Genomic DNA, 22,844 nt, shown 5'->3' with positions numbered 1-22,844 from the left:
AAAAAAAAAACAGACTATTTCATGCCCATGTTTTCACTTTCTCCCAATATTCCTTCTGTTTTTATGGTCTGGCTTTGCAGTGAGCTTAGCAAAGCTAAACAAAATAAATCTAAGTTATGAAGTTTTACCTTGAGTCCTGTTTTCTCGTCATCACTTCCATTATTTGTAGATGGTGTCTCATCTCCTTGCCTGGAAACCAAGACAAAATCTTCACTATTAAGAGTAGATACTGAGTCTGAGGAGACACTGATTTTCCCAACAGAAGCCTTGTCGTCCATAACTCAAGAATGAGGCTCAAATCATGAATGATTAAATGTTTTCTAAATGCCTGAAAAACAAAAACCATAAAGAAATTCATTCAATTATGTTAATTCTTATAAAATACACATGGAAAAAAGTAAAAACAATACTAACAGTTTAGGTTTTTATTCCAGATAATAAGATAATTTTATACTATTCAGGGCCAATATTATTCCAGACTTAAAACATATAACTAAAAAAATAAAATCATATTCCCTTCAGAATTACCACACAGTGATTTCTTTGGCATATACTGCATTTCTAATGTCTGTCTTCAAAGACAATGAAGTATTGTCTGTTTTCTGTCCTTTAATTCGTAAAACTGTACTCATAAATGAAATGGAAGCACTGCATTATTTTGAAAACAGAGGGAAGCTTTCCTAGAATAATTGATACTTAAATTTAAAATATTAGTATAGTTGTGGGGCTGGCGCTGTGGCACAGCGGGTTAACACCCTAGCCTGAAGCACCGTCATCCCATATGGGCGCTGGTTCTAGTCCCGGTTGCTCCACTTCCGATCCAGCTCTCTGCTATGGCCTGAGATAGCAGTAGAGGATGGCCCAAGACCCCGAAGAAGTTCCTGGCTCCCGGCTTCAGATCAGCACAGCTCCAGCTGTTGCGGCCAGTTGGGGAGTGAACCATCGGATGGAAGACCTCTCTTTCTCTCTCTCTGTCTCCCCTCTCTCTGTGTAACTCTTTCAAATAAATAAATAAATCTTTCAAAAAATATCAGTATAGTTCTAACAAGCAAAATTTCACATTAACATTCAAGAGAGAAATTCAAAGTAGGACAAGCATGAACACAATAGCTGGGAAATACCTTATAATAATCTCCAGTTTCTTAGAAGTCAAGTTAATACAAACATTATTCAACTTCTGACCCAGCTCCCTGCTAATGTGCCTGGGAAAGCAACAAAGGACGGCCCTAGTGTGGGAGCCCCAATACCAAAGCAAGGCACCCAGATGGAGTTTTGGGTTCCTGGCTTCAGCCTGGCCCAGCACCAGCTGTTGTGGCCATTTGAGGAGTGAAACAGCAGATGGAAGATCTCTCTTCTCTGTCTCTCTTTCTTTGTTAACTCTTTTGAATAAATAAATAAATAAATCTTTAAAAGAAAATAAACATTACCCACTGAGTTTCTCATCAAAAATTTCCAAAAACAGTATAAAGACGTGTCACTTATAAAAAAAACATTATTCACCGACTCCTGCAATAAACTCAACTTCATCTACCATTTTAAAACCTAATTTGGGCTGGCGCCGTGGGCTCAATAGGCTAATCCTCTGCCTTGCGGTGCCGGCACACCGGGTTCTAGTCCCGGTCGGGGCGCCGGATTCCGTCCCGGTTGCCCCTCTTCCAGGCCAGCTCTCTGCTGTGGCTCGGGAAGGCAGTGGAGGATGGCCCAAGTGCTTGGGCCCTGCACCCGCATGGGAGACCAGGAAAAGCACCTGGCTCCTGGCTTCAGATCAGCGCGATGCGCCGGCCACAGTGGCCATTGGAGGGTGAACCAACGGCATAAGGAAGACCTTTCTCTCTCTCTCTCTCTGTCCACTCTGCCAGTCAAAAAAACAAAAACAAAAACAAAAAAAAACCCACCACTAATTTGGTTTACTTTGTGGCAGTGTTCCCATTTGGCTGCTAAAACATAAACTCAGGAAAGTTTTAAACAGTTAGTACAAGTAGCTACAGCTCTATGTTCACCCTGTAACTCAAACGGGTAAGGTTCTCAGAGTCTTTTTAGTCTCTCCAATTGAGAAGTCCTGATGAATGCTCTGGAATGTAACTGAATATATATTTATTGAGCATACACCATGTGCCAGGCACTGTTTTTCCCTGAAAGGCCCACAGCAGCAAGAATCACATAATCCCTGAAGTTCATAGTTGGAAGAAAACTTAGAACATCAATACTGTTAAACTGAAAAAGAAATAGTAATTCTAAGAGAAGTCAAGTCACTTAATTAGTTAATGGCACACCTAAAATCTGTAACCTTTTATTCTGGTTTTTTTTTTTCCCCCTTCCTCTTCAAATGGCCTCAACAGCCACAGGAGGGCCGGTCCAAAACCAGGAACCTCTTCCAGGTCTCACATGTGGGTGCAGGACCCCAAGCACTTGGGCCATCTTCCACTGCTTTCCTAGGCTACAGCAGAAAGCTGGATTGGAAGTGGAGCAGCCGGAACTCGAACTGGTGCCCATGTGGGATGCTGGCATCGCAGGCAGAGGCTTAGCCCACTACGCCACAGTGCAGGCAGAGGCTTAGCTCATTATGGCATAGCGCTGGCCCTCTGCTTTTATTTAAATTAACTCCTGGTAAAAGGCTATCACAGGTCTACATTTTACAACAATCTAAATATACAGTGTAGCATTCAAAAAAAATTCAAATAAGTATGTAATTTTGAAAAATTAAAAGGAAAATACTATTTTAATTCATTCATTCAGTGAACACTTACTGAGCATCTAGGATATAGTGAGTAAGTTGTAAAAAATAAAATAAATCTGATCACTGCCCAAAAGGAATTTATATCTTAGTAGAAAACAGAGGCAAATTGTACAGGTTAATAGGTAGTGATTTAGGGTAACAAAATTATGGGAACATGTTGGGAGAAGAGGTTAACTTACACTTTCACTGAATATAGAGGGTGCTTCAAAAAGTTTATGTAGGGTCCTGGCATTGTGGTGCACCTGGTTAAGCCACTGCTGGGATGCCTCCATCCCCCACTGGAGTGTCAGCTAATCCACTTCTGATTCAGCTTCCTGCTAATGTGCCTCGGAAGGCAGCAAATGATGGCCCAAGTGCTTGGACCCTTGTTACCCGTGTGGAAGACCAGGATGGACTTCCTGGCTTCTGGCTTTAGCCTCACCCAGCCCTGGTTGTTGCAGCCACTTGGGGAATGAACCAGTGGATGGAAGATAGTCTTTCTGTCACTCTTTCAAATAAATTTTTTAAAAGTTCATGTAAAATGCAATTAAAAGATAATATATTTTCCATATATTTTCTGAAGTTTAAGTACTTCCAGATAGTCTGCTTTTACAGGGTCCTCTTCCTAGAGTGGTTTCCTTGCTTCTACATTTTATCAACTCAACCCTTATTGAAAATCTAAACACACCTCCTTTTCTACTTGCCCACCCTTGCCCCAGTGAATTGCTTCCCTATTTCTGTCCTCACTGAATTTCACAGTTGGTTTTTTGTAGTATCTAGTAATGTTGTTCTATAACTTGATATGTGCCTCTAATTTTTTTTAAAGATTTATTTATTTATTTGAAAGGCAGAGTTACAGAGAAGTAGAAACAGAGTGAGAAAGAGAGGTCTTCCAATGGCTGGAGCTAGGCTGATCTGAAGCCAGGAGCTTCTACTGGGTCTCCCACAGGGGTGCAGGGGCCCAAGGACTTGGGCCATCTTCCACTGCTTTCCCAGGCCATAGCAGGGTGCCGGATCAGAGGTGCAGTAGCTGGGACTAGAACTGGTACCTATATGGGATTCCAGCACTGCAGGAGGCAGCTTTACTTGCTATGGCACAGTGCAGTCCTCTATCTGAAAGGCAGAGTTAGAGAGAGGAAGAGACAGGCCTGGGGAAAGCAGCTGAAGATGGCCCAGGTATGCGGGCCCTGCCATCCACATGGGAGATCTGGACGGAGCTCCTCGCCCAGGCCTGGCCCAGTCATAGCCATTGCAGCTACCTGTGGAGCAAACCAGTGGATGGAAGCTATCTCTCTTTCTCTCTCTTTTTCTCTCTCCAACTCCCATCCCAAACCCTTCTACCCATAACTCTTTCAAATACATCTTTTAAAAATGAGATTAATCTAGGATAGCACAAGGCCTGGCAAAGTCACCTGAAGCTATGATCTCAGAGACACTAACAACTTTAGATAAAATCCTGGATTCAAAAATAATGTACTTCAATATTTATAACAGGGACTAAGAAGATTTGGCACGCTCAAAGTTCCATTTATTTTCTTTGAAGAGGTGTTGGGAAAATAAACTTTCTAAGATACTTTACTGTTTGCTTTGGCAACTGAAAGCAACTGATTCATTCAGCAGGAATGAGGTTTATGAAAACACTAAGTAGCACAGGAAACTAATACAATAAGATTCTTCTGGGATCCAAGGTCAGAAGTGGAGAGGCAGACATGAGCTCCACAAGCTCTGGGTAAGACCTATCCTTCTCTGGTCTCTATGAAGAGGCACCCATTACCTGAAGCACTTCTGGCCCTGTTCTATAGATTCAAAACCTTGTTTTGTGACCTTATGGGACTAATACGGTTTCATTTTTCATTCCTACTTACAGTTAACAAAACAAGTCCCCTATCCAAATTACTTATCTGTCAGTCTGCAATTGTAATTCCTTTGTACAATGAAGTTCAGACTCCCTCCTCCCAACACCTTGCACCACCACCCTTCTTCCTACCATTCATTGCAGCAGTTACCACTTTCTGACAATATTTACATTTTAGTCATTTAAGTTTTATATAAGATAGAACTTAAAGGTTCATTTTTATGTTTCATTGACTGCTGTATCCCTAGCTCTTGAAAAAATGCTTGACGCACAGTAGGTGCTCAAATATTTATGACATAAGTGGGACAAATGGCAAATACAGATGGAAAAGAGCAAGAGTCACCCGAAGACAAGGTGAGGTCAACCTTTTAGAAAATGACAGTAAGGGCAGTCATTTATGATGGTGAAGAAAACAATTAGGAGATGGGAAAAGGCCCAATTGGAATACAGGTTCTACTACTAACAGTTTCAACTTGGTCTCACTGAGCCTCAGATTCCATTAAGAGAAATTTTTACACTTTCTCAGAAAACTATTACAAAAATTACTAAGGAACACATACATAAATATTCTTTATCTGCTCTTCAACACTCTAGACCCAGCTAGACCAGGGCTTAGCGAGGCCAAAGCTAGGTGTCAGAAACTCTACCCAGGTTTCCCATGTGAGTGGCAAGAGGACCAAGTGTTTGAGCTGCTTCCTACCAGGTGTACTAACAGGAAGCAGCTAGATTGGGAGCAGTGTACCTGGGACCAGAACAGGTACTATGATATGAGATGCAGGCACTGCAAGCTGCTGCCCTTTAAGGGGAAATTTAAACTCAATTATGTACTTCTGCAAAAACCAAGGCAACAAATTCACCTCAGTACTGCTGAATGAAAATTCATTTTCATTCTTAATCACCTCTTAAACTCTCCACACACAGCTAATGGAAAGAGAAATGGAATGAAGTGACCATGACAAGGGCTCTTTTGACAGGCTTTCAAAAGTAGTGCTCTAAGTTAAAAAGAGACTTGGGGTGAGGAGGAAGGAAGGAAGAAGTAAGGGAATATCATCATATTCTTAGAACTGTATCTACAAACTATACTGAATCTGTTAAAAACTAATTAAAAATTAAAATTAAAAAATTCAAAACCCCAACAAAAGCAGTGGGCTTCTGGATCATCAGTGTTTAATTGGTAAAAATAGGAACTTTTTTGACAGAGTATTGTTAAATATATCATTTCTAATTACTAACATCATTTTGAGCAGAAATATCAACAGTAAAGTTGTAATATCATGGATCTGCTAAAGTGCAATCAGCAGAATCAAAATCTACCTCCCAGGAAGCAACCCACATAGCTTAAAAGAGGCATGGACCCTACTTGTAATGGAACTGCTAGTGACAAACAGCCATTGGCTGACAGCTCTGTTCATCTCTACTTTCTTGCTTTTCTTGAGACTTTATTCTTGAAGAAGTAGTAGTAGCTGTTTTTGCCTTTACCACTTGATTGGGACTGCCCACTTTTCACTAAACAATCCCTCTCAAAACTGAGACCCCGGGGCCAGCACTGTGGCTCACTTGGTTAATCCTTCACCTGCAGCGCCAGCATCCCATATGGATGCTGGGTTCTAGTCCCAGCTGCTCCTCTTCCAGTCCAGCTCTCTGCTGTGGCCCCGGGAAGGCAGTGGAGGATGGCCCAAGTGCTTGGGCCCTGCACCCACATGGGAGACCAGGAGGAAGCACCTGGCTCCTGGCTTCAGATCGTCATTTCTCCAGCCATAGTGGCCATTTGGGGGGTGAACCAACGGAAGGAAGACTTTTCTGTCTATAACTCCACCTGTCAAAAAAAAAAAAAAAAAAAGAAAAAAAAAAAGAAAAAAGAAAAAAAAAAGTACCCGAGACCCCTATTTCTCACTAATCCTAACTCAACTTCTTCTGTTAAAAACCATAAAGAACACAAGATCTCAAACCCAAAGAATTCTTTCAGTTCTCATATTACTTCTACCTGCTCAAGCACTTGACCAGTTTGTTATTCTGAAACTCTTCTTTTTGCTTCCATTTTCTACCTCTGAATTCCCTTTCTTAGGACTAAGGTTCCTTTTTTTCTCTCCCTGTTCTTTAAATTCCAATCTTGTTCTTTTCTTTTCTCAGACTATTTTTTTCCTTTTTTTTTTTTTTTTTTTTTGACAGGCAGAGTGGATAGTGAGAGAGAGAGACAGAGAGGAAGGTCTTCCTTTGCCGTTGGTTCACCCTCCAATGGCCGCCGCTGCCGGCGCACCACGCTGATCCGATGGCAGGAGCCAGGTACTTCTCCTGGTCTCCCATGGGGTGCAGGGCCCAAGCACTTGGGCCATCCTCCACTGCCTTCCCGAGCCACAGCAGAGAGCTGGACTGGAAGAGGAGCAACTGGGACTAGTACCTGGTGCCCCAACCAGGACTAGAACCTAGGGTGCCAGCGCTGCAGGCGGAGGGTTAGCTAAGTGAGCCGTGGTGCCGGCTCTCTTAGACTATTTCATTAGATAATATTACATCTTTCTATTGTATGCTGGTGACAACCCAGTCCAATCTTTTCTCTTGAATTCCACATAAGTATTTGTGTTTTCATTATTTTCTATTTAATGTCAAGTGTCTGATATGTGCCAGGCACTTGGTATACTGTTATGGTGAGGAATAAAAGGTACTATTTACTATTTTTTGGTACTATTTATTTTGATAGGGTTACAGTGGCAGGGAAAATGAATTAGCAAACAAGTATAACATAGTGCTTAGAATAATAGAGGCATGCAAAAGGTGAAAAGGGAATTATGTAACAGGATTCTACTATATCTGGGCAGTCAGTCCACAGTTATCTCAAAACCAGGCCATTTAACCCCTGTGCATCATATATACATATTTTTTTCTGTTAGGTTCTCTATCCTGGTTAGCAATCAAAGACCCAAGAAAACTATTTAAAAAACAATATAAAGTAGCCAGCACTGTGGCTCACTAGGCTAATCCTCAGCCTGCAGCGCCGGCACCCCGGGTTCTAGTCCCGGTTGGGGCGCCGGATTCTGTCCCTGTTGCTCCTCTTCTAGTCCAGCTCTCTGCTGTGGCCCCGGGAAGGTAGTGGAGGATGGCCCAAGTGCTTGGGCCCTGCACCCACATGGGAGACCAGGAGGAAGCACCTGGCCCCTGGCTTCGGATCGGCGCAGTGCACCGGCCATAGTGGCCATATGGGGGGATGAACCAATGGAAGGAAGATCTTTCTCTCTCTCTCTAACTCTGTCAAAAAAATAAATAAATAAATAAAGCAACAACTCCTTTACTCTTGTTTTTAGCCTCCGTTGGAACTGCAGTCAATTTCAGTTTCAAAAAATACCCCCAATCTATTCCTTCTTCAACAGCCCTGTGCCACTGACTTGCATTTTATTCTCTTTGAATTTGGCTACAACCAAAATTTTCCCTTCTAGACTCTCCTGGTCATTGATTATCTAGCCCTTATAGCTATGTATTTCTAAAACTTAAATGTGATCCTGTATTTCACCCCTCTCATCCTCCTCAAAGCCTCTGATAGCACCTGATTGAAAGCAGAAGGAAATCCAAATTCCTTATATTATTTTGCTCTTTAAAGTCTGGATATGACATCTATCTACTGTCATAGTCTTACTTCTATCAAACCATACTAGATAATCCATGAAACACATCATGCATTTTTATACTTTCAAGCCTTTGCACATGCTGCCAAACTAGGAACATCGTCCATTTCCCAACTTACCCTTTCTCTCCAAGTAACAAGCTAGTGATATAATCATGTATTCAACCTCCCCCTTCCCCTCTGCAATGTTGATTATTTCCTTCTACATTCTTCTAATGTATGTAAAAAGTTTTACATACATTATTACTAATCTTCACACTAACCTTGTTAGAATAAGGATTAACTTCTTATGACAGACAAACTAAGGCTTAGATGGGTTTAATAACTTGCTTAAGTTCCCAGAGAAAATTATTGAACTTGACCCAAACTCAGCTATATAGATGACTTTATCCTTTTCTGGATTTCATCTATCTTCATTATCTTCTACTTCCCACTCGTCCTCTATGCTATTCTCAATTGTATCCTTCTAAAGCACAGACCTGGTGCTATTACTCTCTACAGCTCCTAAGCCTTTTGTTTTTTTTTTTTTTCTGTTCTATCACAAAACTGTAGCATCTGCCATCCACTAAAATTGCACACAGGGGGCAGGTGATTAGCCCAGAGCTAAGATACCTGTGTGCCCTATGGGGACGCAGCTCTGGCTCTTGACTCCAGCTTTCTGTTAATGCAAACTCTGGGTCACAGGGTGATGGCTAAAGTAACTGGGTTCCTACCATTCATGGAGGTTCCTGGCTCTTGTACCAGCTGGTGAACTGTAGGTAAGAGGTCAGAAGGTCCCAGCCCTGGCCCTTATGAGCATTTGCAGACTGAACCAGCAGATGACAGCTCTCTGTCACTAAAATAATTTTTTAAAATAATGATGTTACACCTCTTTTCTACTCCATTACATTTATTGATCCATTCACCCTAAAAAAGACTACTAATAAACTACCATGCCAAGTGCTGGGAATACCACGGACACAAACAGTCCCCATAGACTATTTGTGAACAGGGTCCTTATCTGTTATTCATATTATCGTCATATCCTTGCTTATTGGCAGGGTTCAGTAAGTATAGTTGGCTGAATATACAATCAGCCCTCCATATACCCGTGAATTCCCTATCTGTGGATTCAACCAAAGATGTATTAAAAATATTCTGGAAAAAATTCCACCTTAACTAAACATGCAGACTCTTCTTCTTGTCATTATTCCCTAATACAATAACTATTTACATAGTGCTTACACTGTATTAAGTATTGTAAGCAATCTAGAGATGACTTAAAGTAAATAAGACGACCCACATACTATTATATGCCATTTTATATAAGAGACTGTGAGAGAGTGTGTCCTGAAGGAAATCCCACATGGACACTCAGAGACGACAGTACTTCATCAGTGCCTTTTGGGGTCCATTTGACATGAGGAGGACAAACAACAAACACACTGTACTATGTGCATGTGATTATAAAGATGTGGATACGGATAATGATTAGAACAGACACAGAAAGAACCTTCCCTGAGTGTGCCTGACTCTTCACAAGTCCCCAGCTGTCATGGCCAAAAATGGGCAAACAACTGAATCACAAAATATACCTTGGATTCCTTCAGACTAAACACTCTCACCACTTTCCACCCAATACCCACCATTTGTATTGCTCAAACACTGAGAAAATGAGCTGAAGAGATTCTTAAGGAAGACACTTTAAGCATCTTCCTAAATCTGTATAGAGAAAATAATGAGGGGTTGTCAAATAATTCATGGAAACTGCATTATTCTGAAGACTACATCGAGTTCAGTATTTTGGGCACCAAAATTAACTTATCTTTCAACTTTCCACAAAATTCAATACTATCATATTTATTAGCTGGGGGCCAGTTATATGCCCAATAGTGTGCTAAAAAGTTTTACATACATTATTACTAATCTTCACACTAACCTTGTTAGAATAAGGATTAACTTCTTATGACAGACAAACTAAGGCTTAGATGGGTTTAATAACTTGCTTAAGTTCCCAGAGAAAATTATTGAACTTGACCCAAACTCAGCTATATAGATGACTTTATCCTTTTCTGGATTTCATCTATCTTCATTATCTTCTACTTCCCACTCGTCCTCTATGCTATTCTCAATTGTATCCTTCTAAAGCACAGACCTGGTGCTATTACTCTCTAAAAGAATACTGCAGGAAGTAGCAATAGAATCAAGTCTCAGAGATACTGTAGCAGGCCAATTCCTGCAGGCTTGTTGCCCTTTAAAATTACACAAGCAGGGTACAAGGACACTATAAAAATCATACTGTATCAGGCTCAGCTTCTTTCTTCTTCTCTGGTTCTGAACTTTGTTTCCTGCCACCAGTTTTCACATGAATTACTGACAGTCTGTCCCTGACGAGAGTGGGACAAATTCAACAAAAGTCCATGGAAAACCATCCTTCATTATAAAGAATAAATTCCTTTCCACTAGTACTAATTACTAAAAATAATTTTGTCTTTGACACTGAATTTGGGAGCTGTTTCTTTGAATTATTTTACTGAGCAAAGACAACCATAGTAACTTAAGCTTTCTGATTAATTTCAGTTTAGCTTAAAAATGAGAAAAGAAAAAATTATCTTGGGGCTCATTTGCACTCAAAGGCAAGAAAAGATCAACTTATCAAAAAGTCACTCAGGCAAATTTTAATCAGTGATGCTTGTGACAATTCCTTTCTTTAAACTATGTGATAGAATTTTCTTCCTGAGGCTGAATTCCATTTGTGTGTGTGTGTGTGTGTATGTATATATATATATATATATGTATATATGTTTCGTTTATCTACTTATTCTTCAATAAAAGTAAAAATCTGATTGTAACTTTATGGGATCTTTAGGATAAAACTCACAAAATCAATCCAGTAAAGCACCTAAAGAAGAAAGCCAGTGATTTCAAAATTTTTCCTCACTTCTCATGAGTAATCAAGTTTTATCAGGATTTTAAGTAAACAACATAGTATAATAGAAAACAGACTGGGAGTTGAATTCCTGGGTCCTTTTCTGATTTGATTTGGACAGTGTTGTAGCGCAGTTATGTAAAATGCGAAAATGGAACCTTTTCTGTTATTGTGTGAATGTGAGTAGATAGGAAAGGAGGAAAAATACCAGGTGCTTTCCAGTATAATTCCTTGGGGCAGGCATAAGTAGATCCATCTTTACAAACAAAGCAAATGGGTCTCAGTCATTAAGTAGCTTCTCTTCAGTCATATACTACGTAAGTGTTAAGACTTGAGATATCCAAAGTTCATACTCTTCCCACTATACATTGCTACCTCTAATAAAAAGCGTTAAGAGCTAGAAGAGATAGAATGCACACAAAATAATTCATTTAACTCTATGCTGATTATCTGAGTGCAATGTCAACACCTGAAAAAATAAAACCATGTAAATGATTTTCCCATGTCTCTGTGGATATTTCAGGAAATAGCACTTTTAATTTTTTCCAGAACTCTATGTATGTTGGCTTTATGCCACTTCAACACAATATCTCCAAAACTAAGTATTTAAATTGTTATTTGGATGCCATTTCCACAACAGAAACTACCCCTAGGAACATAAGGAAAACCAGCTTCAGGTTAATGTACTACGGATTCATAAGATCAAATTATATTTCTGCTCTTGCTAATATAATTTAAAAAAAACCTTGTTTTTATCTTTTCTGATCAGATTTCTAAAGCATAATATAATTTACTTTAGCATTTTGTAAATATAAAAACACTTTTTTTTTTTTGACAGGCAGAGTGGACAGTGAGAGAGAGAAAGGTCTTCCTTTGCCGTTGGTTCACCCTCCAATGGCCGCCGCGGCTGGCGCGCTGCGGCCGGCGCGCTGCGGCCGGCGCACCGCGCTGATCTGATGGCAGGAGCCAGGAGCCAGGTGCTTTTCCTGGTCTCCCATGGGGTGCAGGGCCCAAGCACCTGGGCCATCCTCCACTGCACTCCCTGGCCACAGCAGAGAGCTGGCCTGGAAGAGGGGCAACCGGGACAGAATCCCGCGCCCCGACCGGGACTAGAACCCGGTGTGCCGGCGCCGCTAGGCGGAGGATTAGCCTAGTGAGCCGCGGCGCCGGCCAATATAAAAACACTTTTTAAGCAATCAAGGTTATCTACCGACTTTTCCCCTTAAGAAATTAGTCAATATAGTTCCTTCTCCTCCACAGTTATAAAAATGAATCTATCTGTACTGATCTAAAACACTTGCATTATTCACTCTTCTGTAATCTTCATTAAATTTAATGACAAGCAAGCACATTCAATAGATGACCAAAGCCTAAGTAAAGTAAATAGTTTCTCCTTTCTATGTTCTATCTTCAGGGCACTGTGCATGGGCAAGCCACAAATGTTTGGCGGAACACACCTGATTTTTGTGCTGATACGAGGGCCTGGCTCAAAGTTACACAGGGACAAAGAGACATTTTATAAGTGTTTTAATTAAAGGGTGGGCAGTCAAGCATTACTGAGCCCGTTATTCACACCATTAGAACAGGTACCTGTGTAAGATAGGAAATTTTCAAAATAAAGTTCCAAAGATCTGAAAAGATCTGTTATTACAATAAAAAGGTTTTAAAAGATAAACAATTTTCCTGCTGAGGTACAATTTTAATACAAGCATTGGCTTTTAAAGTTTGATAGAAATCAGATTTTTCTGAATTCAGAGAATTCAAGCTAAGTACAATAAGGATATAACCACTTTTCTTCTAGAGATGTATCAGAGATCTAGTCATAGAAATTGTGTGGCACAGCAGAGATACACATGACCTATTCTACACTCAGCTAGCCGAATCAGTTACTGGCATATATTCAAGGGCACAAGAGCTTATTATCTCCATTATAAAATATTAAAGTAAATCATGGCTCTTTGCACTAACACACATATGCCCAACATTTAATCAAATTTAGCCTTCAATGCTCTTATTGCGCTTGATGATACTGTAAATATGTTCCCAAAGAAAGATTCTACATACCCATTGCTTTGAACAATACAAATGAAAAATCAAATTCTCGTCATAGGTTGGACTTTAATTATCAAAATGTATATAAGGAAAAACTGGAAAAGGATGCTTTAAAAATAGCCAAATTACTGTTAAGCTTTGAATTATAACATTACCTTAAAGTTACCACAGCAATTCATATACCTTAAGAAATTCCACATTTTACTGTGCAGAAAAATGTAGTCACAAAGATTTACAGATCCCAAAGAGTAGCAGTTTATAACATAAATGCTGATACAACCTTAACTAAAAATAAGTAGTAACTATGCATTAACTCATCGAGGGGTACAAGCCTCCAAATATGGCAGCACAAACAAGACAACTACCTTCTCATTCTCAAGTTATATACACATGATTCAACGCCAAGCATGGCCTTATAAACAGGCTTAGAGTTTCCTTTTATTATTTAGTGACCAGAAAAGGGAATTCTGGGGGAAAAAATTAGGCCTTACAGAACTTCATTCTGAAAGAGCAATCTTCAAAAAATTCTCAAGGGTGACTACCTCAGAGTATTAAAGTTGACTTGGAAAGAGAAGGGAGACTTCCAGGCCCAATTCTATAAACTAATGTGTTGATGACTTGCTTACTTCCATATTTGGTCAGTCTTTGCACATGAAGAAAAACAATGCTGTTAGGGCCAACGAGACTAGTTACAATCTAAGTTTAAAATTCTATAAACAACAATGATCCCAAGAAAGGGGTAGAAGTAGAGAGAGATGACTAGGTTACAAGTGTATACAGAAAGAGAAACAGCTGTTGCTACAGTTGTTTTTTCCAGGTACACTCATGGACATCAAGCCCTTAGCTGTGAATTTTCTTTTTTCTGTACCTACTATGGAAAATCAGCAAAACAAAGCAATCGCATAAAAGCAAAATGTTATGCCAAATTCTGTTCTATGTACCTTGGACAAATTATCACTTTTTACATAATATGTGACTTCAACTCTATTTACCAGTGTAGTATTCATTTATTCTACATGAGAAGTGTAATGATACATGCTTGTACTCAACTTTGCAAAGATAATATTATGGGTAGCCCATGACAGAACCTTAGCGCATCAGTGTTTTCATTTTATAAAGATACTCCAAGCAGCACCGACTTAAACTAATGACTTTCCAAAGTCTGTACTCAAAGGACACCTGTTAAAACAATTACTGGAAAATGATGACATCTTTCAAAGCAGGCTTTCCTTTAGCTAGAAATACACTGAATGAAAGACAATGACTTATTTAAAAGAAACTTGGTTGTAAAATTCAGCCAGAAATATACTCAGTAAAAGACAATGGTTCTTTAAAAGAATATGGTTTCGTAAAGTTCAGTTATGTTGTGTGGAAAATCATGTTCCTCAGGAAGATAAAGTTAGGGGCCTGCTTTGTGGCACAGGTGGTAAGTCAAAGTCTGCCACTCTAGCATCCCACCTGCACACTGGTTCAAGTCCCAGCTGCTCCACTTCAGATCCGGCTCCCTGTTAATGCACCTGGGAAGACTGTGGATGATGGCCCAACTATCTTGGCCCCTGCCACTCCCATCAGAGATCTGGATGGAGTCGCAGACTCCTGGCTTCTACCCAGCCGAGCCCTAGCCATTTCAAGCAATCAGGGAGTTAACCAGCAGATGGAAGTTGTATCTCCCTCTCTCTCCCTCTCCCTCTCTCTCTGTAGTTCTGCCTTCCAAATAAATAAATAAATCTTAAAAAAAGAACAGATAATGTGCAAATGCACTTTTCTCAATATGCAGGAACAAAGATGGGAAACACTCTCTTCGAGTGTTAGAGCCCTACCATATGAGGGGTCCTTCAAAAATATGTTGTAAAAAAACCATGCATGGATTTTAAAAAATGTTTTGTATCACAGTATTTATTTTTAAATTCCATTTTCCATGGGATGATTGCTCTTTTTGATGTCCTCTATATTATTTAATCACACACTTTACAAAATGGACTATGCTGAAAATGCTTAGTCCATAATATTTCTTTTTTTTAAGATTTATTTATTTATTGAAAGGTGGAGTTACAGAGAGGTCTTCCATTTGCTGGCTCACTCCCCAGATGGCCACAACAGCTGGAGCTGACCCGATCTGAAGCCAGGAGCTTTTTCTGTGTCTCCCACATGGGTGCAGGGACCCAAGGATTTGGGCCATCTTCTACTGCTTTCCCAAGCCATAGCAGAGAGCTGGATTGGAACTGAAGCAGCCAGTACTAGAACCGGTGCTCAGATGGGATACTGGCAATGTAGGCTGAGGCTTTACCCACTACACCACAGCGCCAGCCCCCATAATTTTTCAAATATATGCCTTATTGATAACTGTAAACCGTTATAAAACTGAAACAATAAAAAGGAGTTAAACCATAACACAGCAATATTTCAACTTTATGAGTTTCGGTTAATATTGTCTATTAAAGCTACATGTAAATTTTAAACATTATCTATATAAATCCATCATGTACTCAAATTTTATGAATACAAATTGAAGACTCCAAAGGAATATCATAAAGAACTCGCTCCCTGATTTATCTTGTTTTAAAAGTAAGCTCTACTTACAAGTCTTCAGTACAGAGTACACACTTCAAACAGCATCCTAGGGCTGGGAGTTTGGTCTAGCAGTTGACATTAGCTGAGGACACCTGCATCTCATTTGCGAGTGCCTGGGTTCCAGTCCCAGCTCCACTCCCAAATTCCAGCTTCCTGCTGATGGCACCCTGGGAGGCAGCAAGTGACTGCCCAAGTACCTGGGTCCCTCCCACCCCACTGTGCAAGACGTGGACTGAGTTGGGAGTTCATGGTTTCTGCCTGGCCCAGCCTCGGCTGTAAGAAGCAGGAATTCTTAAGAGAAAAACTATGTATAAACCAATATATACAGACTTAATTAAGGCAACAGGTGCTTCATTAAACGAAAACTACCTAAGTTTTTTTCCATAACTACTTTTCAAATGTCAGATTAATGCGACAATTCCATTCACCTTCCAGTTTCTCCTTCTTATAGCAGCTGGCCACACACACACACACACACACTCTCATTACTCCAGCCTCATGACTCCAAATAAATTTTGAAGCAAATGAGAATATCAAATGAATTGTGACACCCTGTCCCTGACAGCTCCTTCCTCTCTTATTTAAAAAGAAAAGAAAAAATAGGCCAAAGCCAAAAAGCTATCAAATCCAACGGGGCAGTGATAGCGAGAACACTACAGTGATACCTAACGCGGCCTCCTTTGCTTCCAGGACCCAGGGGGAAGAATCCTTCGAGTATCCATAGGCACGCAGGTGACACCCGGCCAGAAAAGTTAGCAGAGTGGGGTACGACGCACTGCTCGGCCACGGACAGCGAACTCGTGCAAGTCTGAGGCGTGCACCACGGAAAACTACGCCCGCAGCCGAGAATCGAGGCAGGGCAGCCGCTGCGGACGGCAGGCAGGGTGCGATGCCGGGGCAACTTCCAGGTGCAGGCGGGGACCAGCTCAGGACCAGCGGAAGATGGAGCGGCTCGGAAGGTACGCCGAGGCGTTCCCAAAAGACGCGGACCGGGACGCCAGCCCGAGGCCCAAGCCGGCCTCAGTCAGCACAGGGCCCTCGTGGGCAACGCGGAGAAACTGAGGCGCGGGGCGAGGCCGCATTCCCACACAGGACCGGGTCCCGGACACCGGAGTCGACACACAAACAGGCTCTGCTAAGGGGACGAAGGCAGGGCCGCGCAGGCGGACACCCACCCAGACAGGGGGAACCGGTTCGGGCAGGGGCTCCCGGAGCGCCCTGGGCCGCGCATGCGCCCTCTCCCCTGCATCCCCGCTCCCCCTCCCCCCAATCACAGCTCCCCTCAGAATTGGGCCCGTCGAGGGAGCGGAGCACAGCCCCGCCGGCCACCCGCGGGGTGAGAGGACAGCCCGACTTCTCGCGGGGGCCGCAGGAAGACGTCCCCGGGACTGGTGTCTAGGAGGGTGGGAGGAGGAGTGGAAACGCGGCCCTACCCGACCCGCCGTCTCCTCCTCCGCCGCCCGCCGGTCGCCGTCCCGGAGGCTCCGCTGCCTGGGCCTCCCCAGCCGCCCTGCCCCCGCCCTCCCCGCCCCCTGCTCACGTGAAAGCGGCTCCTTCCGCCCTCTGCCCCGCCCCCCTGCTCCTTCTCCTAAGCTCGCGGCTAGCAAGAGCCACTCGATTGGCCCAGCGCCGGGCAGCGGGGCGTGGCTTCCTTTCCTGGGAGCCCCGCCTTGCCGTTTAGCCCGCCCCAGGCCCGTGCGCCTGCGCGAGGCGTGCGCCGCTGGTGTTTGGGGCGGGCAGCGGGCTCTGGGAGCAGGACTGGCGGCGGCGGGCGCGGGCTGGGTAGCACCTGTTGTGCCCAAGAGGGAGTGAAGGTGCTACAGCAAGGAATCCCCTGCTCAGCTTTCGCGTCCAAGTCCTGTTCGAAAAGCAGCACGTAACGGTGATTCCGTTCACCTGGCGTTTTATTGAGGGCGCACCGTGTACCAGGGATTGTTAAAAGCGTGTTTACGAGTAGCTCATTTCAGCTTTACCACAAAATCTGTGGGAATGGCATGCTTTTGCTCGCCCTATGAAGGCGTGCAGCCTAAAGGACCGATTCCCGCCTCAAGACCGTGGACCGCTGGTACAACACTTCGGGCACAGCAAAGGGCAGAAGTGAGCAAGGCAGTTCCAGACCGAGACTCGGAGATGGGGATTTTATTTAAGGAGCACTCGGGGTGAAGCAGCCATACAGAGCCATGGCATGTAATGAAAGTCCAAAGTCCCTGTCCCGTGCCACTCTACAATGCTCTTGTGCACAATAACCGTGGTTAAAGGAGCTGCTTGTCTCGGTGATCTATCAAACAATTCTACAGACTCTCCCTTGCTCTTCATTCAAGTGGCAAGTGCCCTTTTCCTGGTGGGTGAGTCACCCACAGTGTTTTCTGGTGGATACTGCAAACCAACCAGAGAAAAAACCATTCTCCGTTTAAGTCCCTCTTTGTGACTTGTTAGAACGGACACGGTTGCGCCCCTGCAGGAAAGTGGTTTTGGTTTTCATTATACACAGTTATATAATACATACTCATTTCAAGGTATTCAAATAATATGGCATTAGGAAGGAAGTAAAATCCCCTGATAAAACCACGTGTATTATTTGGCGATCATATGTTCATGTATTTCTTCATTGGTATGCATACTATAATATACATGTTAAATCTTAACATACATTTTTAAAAGAAAATTTTATTAAACAATCACACAATATGCCTTGGTGAAAAACAAAATAGACAAGCTAAAACAAAAAATAAAAACATTACATTCCCACCCACCAATGTAAATACTCTAATGTGTATCTTTTCATGTATGTATTTTTTTCAAAATGAAGTCACACAGTTTAGTAATCTGCTTACAATCAATTAATACCTACATTATTTCAGGAAATTTTCCTCTCACCTAATTCCTAGATCACATTCAAATTTTCTCTCAAAGTATTTGTACACTTACAGGTTTCCCAAATCAGTAATATAATTTCAGGAAAATTCGTTCTATTATCTAACTACAATGAAGTATGCTAATGACTAATTTTTATTTTTCTACAACATTCCCAATCAGTTTCTAATATAGCCCCACACATTGCATCTGGTATTGTCAGTTAAGTCTTAAAATATGGCACTTAAGAAAAAGATTAAGGCACTGATCCTAAGCCAACTGAAGTGCAAAATTTCTAGATCTGAATGGTTGCTTCCTCACGAAGTCACTGAGGTTGTTTCTCTAAGCCTTGTATTTCCTGCAAACTGGAAGTTGCAGCTAATGGCTCAATGGATTCAAGTTAAACATTTCCAACTAGTAGACATCGGATGTGATGTCTTTTATTTCATGTTTCATTGTTAGACATAATACATAGTATTGTGTTATATAACTATTGTGTAGTAACTATTCAGTGTGTAACTGTATAATAGTATATACTGTAGTTAATATAAGGATGCTAATGTTGATCACTAGGGATAATATACATGCTGTTTTATATAAATGCTGCTTTTTTTATGTTCATTTATCTTTATCCACTTGAAAAAGAGTGAAAGAGACAGAAAGCTCTCCCATCCACTAGTTCATGCCTCCAAAAGGCTGCAAGAGCCAGTTGGGTTAGGCCAAATTTAGTAGCCTGGTTACCCACAAGGGGGGCAGGGGCCCGAACATCTGAGCTAGTATCTACTGCCTCCCAGCATGCACTGGCAGGAAGCTGCAGAGAAAGTGAAGATGGAACTTGACCCAGGCACTCTGATAAGGAACTTGGCGACTTGACTCACTGTGCCTCAGCACCCACCCCTGCTTTTATTATTCAGTCAATTTTTTTTTTTTATTTGACAGGTAGAGTTACAGACAGTGAGAGAGAGACAGAGAGAAAGGTCTTCCTTCCATTGGTTCACCCCCCAAATGGCCACTATGGCCGGAGCTACACCAATCTGAGGCCAGGAGCCAGGTGCTTCCTCCTGGTCTCCCATGCAGGTGCAGACGCCAAAGCACTTGGGCCATCCTCCACTGCCTTCCTGGGCCACAGCAGAGAGCTGGGCTGGAAGACAAGCAACTGGGACTAGAACCCGGCATCCATATGGGATGCCGGCATTGCAGGCGGAAGATTAAACAAGTGAGCCACGGCACCAGCCCCTATTCAGTCAATTTTACAAATACAGTTTATCTACTCTATGTCTACCAATGCCATATATCTTATCCCATTGACATAAAACTAGTTTTGGTTTCAAAAATGCCCAATTTCTTTTTTCAGCACATGGCTTTCTACCTTAGAACGTATTGTTCCAGTTACAGAAGCTGATTGTGATAAAACAATGTAGTAGAGAGCAGCCAGATCAGAATGCTCAAATAAGGAAAGTGAAGCCGGCGCCACGGCTCACTAGGCTAATCCTCTGCCTTGCGGCGCCGGCACACTGGGTTCTAGTTCCAGTCGGGGCGCCGGATTCTGTCCCGGTTGCCCCTCTTCCAGGTCAGCTCTCTGCTGTGGCCCGGGAAGTGCAGTGGAGGATGGCCCAAGTGCTTGGGCCCTGCACCCCATGGGAGACCAGGATAAGTACCTGGCTCCTGCCATCGGTTCAGTGCGGTGTGCCGGCCGCAGCGGCCATTGGAGGGTGAACCAACGGCAAAGGAAGACCTTTCTCTCTGTCTCTCTCTCTCACTGTCCACTCTGCCTGTAAAAAAATAAATAAATAAATAAAAAAAAAAAAAAGGAAAGTGAAGTTCAACCTTTGGACACGGGGCTGGCCTCAGTATTTTAAGGATGTTGACATTATCAGATTTTTTTTTTTAAGGATCACACTGGGAAGGCTATGGCAGATAGAATGGTCTGCACGCTGCTTGGGATCAGGAAGGTTAGAATAAAGGAAGTAAAGAGAACAAAAGTGAATAAGGTTTGAGGGATGCTGAAAAAGGAAACATCCTCAAGTTCACTGATTCTTCTGCTGGCTCCAGTCTTCTTTTGAACCTCTCAAGTGAAGTTTTCATGACAGTCACACCTTTCAATTCCAGAATATCATTTTGGCTCCTTAATGTAATTTCTAACTGTTTAATCTGTTTAATGATATTCTCATTTTGCTCCTATATTATTTTCCTAACTTCATCTAGTTGTTTCTTTAGTTCTCTGAGCAACTTGTGACACAGTTTTTTGAAAGCTTTTGTCCCTGGGCTTCCTCAGGGACAATTTCTGTTGATTTATTTTGTTCTTTTGATTGAGCAATACTTTTCTTATCTTTTTTTGTTAACATTTATTAATTTATTTGAAAGGCAGAGTGGCACAGAGAGAGAGAGAAAAAGCAAAGCGAGCACACTTCCACACGCACTGGTTTACTTCCTAAATTGCTACAATACCGGGCCGGCGCCGCGGCTCACTAGGCTAACCCTCCGCCTAGCGGCGCCGGCACACCAGGTTCTAGTCCTGGTTGGGGCGCCGGATTCTGTCCCGGTTGCCCCTCTTCCAGGCCAGCTCTCTGCTATGGCCCGGGAGTGCAGTGGAGGATGGCCCAAGTGCTTGGGCCCTGCACCCGCATGGGAGACCAGGAAAAGCACCTGGCTCCTGCCTTTGGATCAGCGCGATGCGCCGGCCACAGCGGCCATTGGAGGGTGAACCAACGGCAAAAGGAAGACCTTTCTCTCTGTCTCTCTCTCTCACTGTCCACTCTGCCTGTCAAAAAAAAAAAAAAAAAAAATTGCTATAATACCTAGGTCTCCCAGGCTAGAGCCAGGAATCAGGAGCTCCATCCGTCTCCCCTAGGGATGGCAGAGGCTTCGGGGCATCAGCAGGAAGCCGCACTGGAAGCAAGGTAGCCAGCACTAGGACAGGCACCCAGAAATGGGACACTGACGCTCCAATGGGCAGCTTAACCCCCTGCGCCATTCCTGTTTCTTGCTATGCCTTCTGACTTCTGTTATTCAAAACTGGACATCTGAATCATATAATGTGGTGACTCTGCTGTGGTCTGAGTATGATTTGGCCCCTGAAGTCATGCAGGAGTTTAACTTTCCCAAGTCATAAATTACTGCACACTTAATCCAATTACGGCACTGAGTGGTGAGGCTTTGAGGAAGTCTTAGTTTTGGGGTGGAACCCCCACCCCCATGATTCACTACTGGTGGCTTATAAGGACAGAGATATATACTGATGTACACACATACCCTGTTTTTGCCATATGATGCCCCATGCCAACTAGGGACTCTGACAATAAGAACACCATCACTAGAAGAGGAGCCAACAGGGCTTGTCTAGTCTTAACCAGTGAATCTCCAAAACCATGAGCCAGAATAAACCTCTTTGTAAAAATAGCCTGCCTCAGGTATTTTGTTGTAGAACAAAAAGCTCACCAATATATCTGGAGCTCAGATTCTCTCTTGCCTTGGGTTTGCTTTTTAAAAAATTTTCTCCCTGCTGGGGATCAGGATCAGCCTAAGGTGAAAGCTTTAGATCTTCTTAGATCTATTCTGAGCCTGCATGCTTCACTGGTTATACATAGTAGCTTTCTACTTTCCCCCACCTAAGTGGTTGCTTTTGGATATTCTAATCCTTAAAATCTCTGGCTTCAAAAGAGAGTAAAAGGGAAACAAACAAAACAAAGTGCTATTGCGTTAAAGGCCCTGGGAGCCAGTTCAGCAGGTAGGGGTTGAAACAGTGGCAGCCAGCCATTGTGTCAGTACTCTGGAAGTCAAAAGCAGAACTTAGATAACTGGTACTTGGAAGACAAAGTTCTAGTTACCCACCCTGGTGCTAGTATGCCTGCTTCACCAGCAAAGTGGACATGGGTGCCTACTACGGAGTTGGGGGATGGGGCTATAGGTAGCTGTTATCGTACTGAAGTCTGACATCTACTGAAATGAAACTCAATTTACCAGCCAAGCTGTCTCCTGGAAGATGCAAGAATTAAAATAAGACTCCAGAATTCCAAAATAGTTACTTTAGAGCGTTTCTGCCAGTACAGCGTTTCTGTCTAGGTGTAGAGTTGAATTCTTTGTGCTTCCTTCTCCATCTGAGAAACAGGAAAAAAAAAATGGATGAAGAAAAATGAGCAATAAAATACAGCCTAAGAGGCCCTTTGAGACACCACCAAAAAGACAAACATACAAACTGTGAGAATTCCAAAAGAGAAAGGGCAGATAGAATTGTTGTGGCAAAAATGATCACAAACTCCTCGAATTTCAAAAACAA

General features: G+C 42.5%; 1 protein-coding gene across 18 annotated transcripts in view; it reads right to left on the bottom strand.

Annotated features, from left to right (window-relative positions):
- RABGAP1 (RAB GTPase activating protein 1) overlaps window positions 1-22,844 on the bottom strand; it is a 190,091-nt gene that overhangs the window by 161,811 nt on the left and 5,436 nt on the right. For 4 of the 18 annotated variants that reach the window (XM_008273352.5, XM_089302278.1, XM_089302267.1 and 1 more), the window contains exons 2-3: window positions 22,529-22,665; window positions 129-328 (exon numbers count right to left, since the gene is read on the bottom strand). In XM_008273352.5, coding sequence (XP_008271574.1) covers window positions 129-278 — 150 coding nt within the window. In that variant the 5' untranslated portion in view covers window positions 279-328; window positions 22,529-22,665. Of the gene's footprint in view, window positions 1-128; window positions 329-16,380; window positions 17,281-22,528; window positions 22,666-22,844 lie in introns of those variants that run through there. The other 14 variants (XM_008273353.5, XM_089302284.1, XM_089302268.1 and 11 more) reach the window with 8 other exon arrangements.

The sequence above is a fragment of the Oryctolagus cuniculus genome, chromosome 1 (assembly GCF_051225735.1).
Source record: "Oryctolagus cuniculus isolate XC-2025 breed Fujian yellow rabbit chromosome 1, ASM5122573v1, whole genome shotgun sequence".
NCBI lineage: Eukaryota > Metazoa > Chordata > Mammalia > Lagomorpha > Leporidae > Oryctolagus > Oryctolagus cuniculus.
Note: the sequence above shows the minus strand (reverse complement) of the source record. Positions and strands in the feature narration are given on the sequence as shown.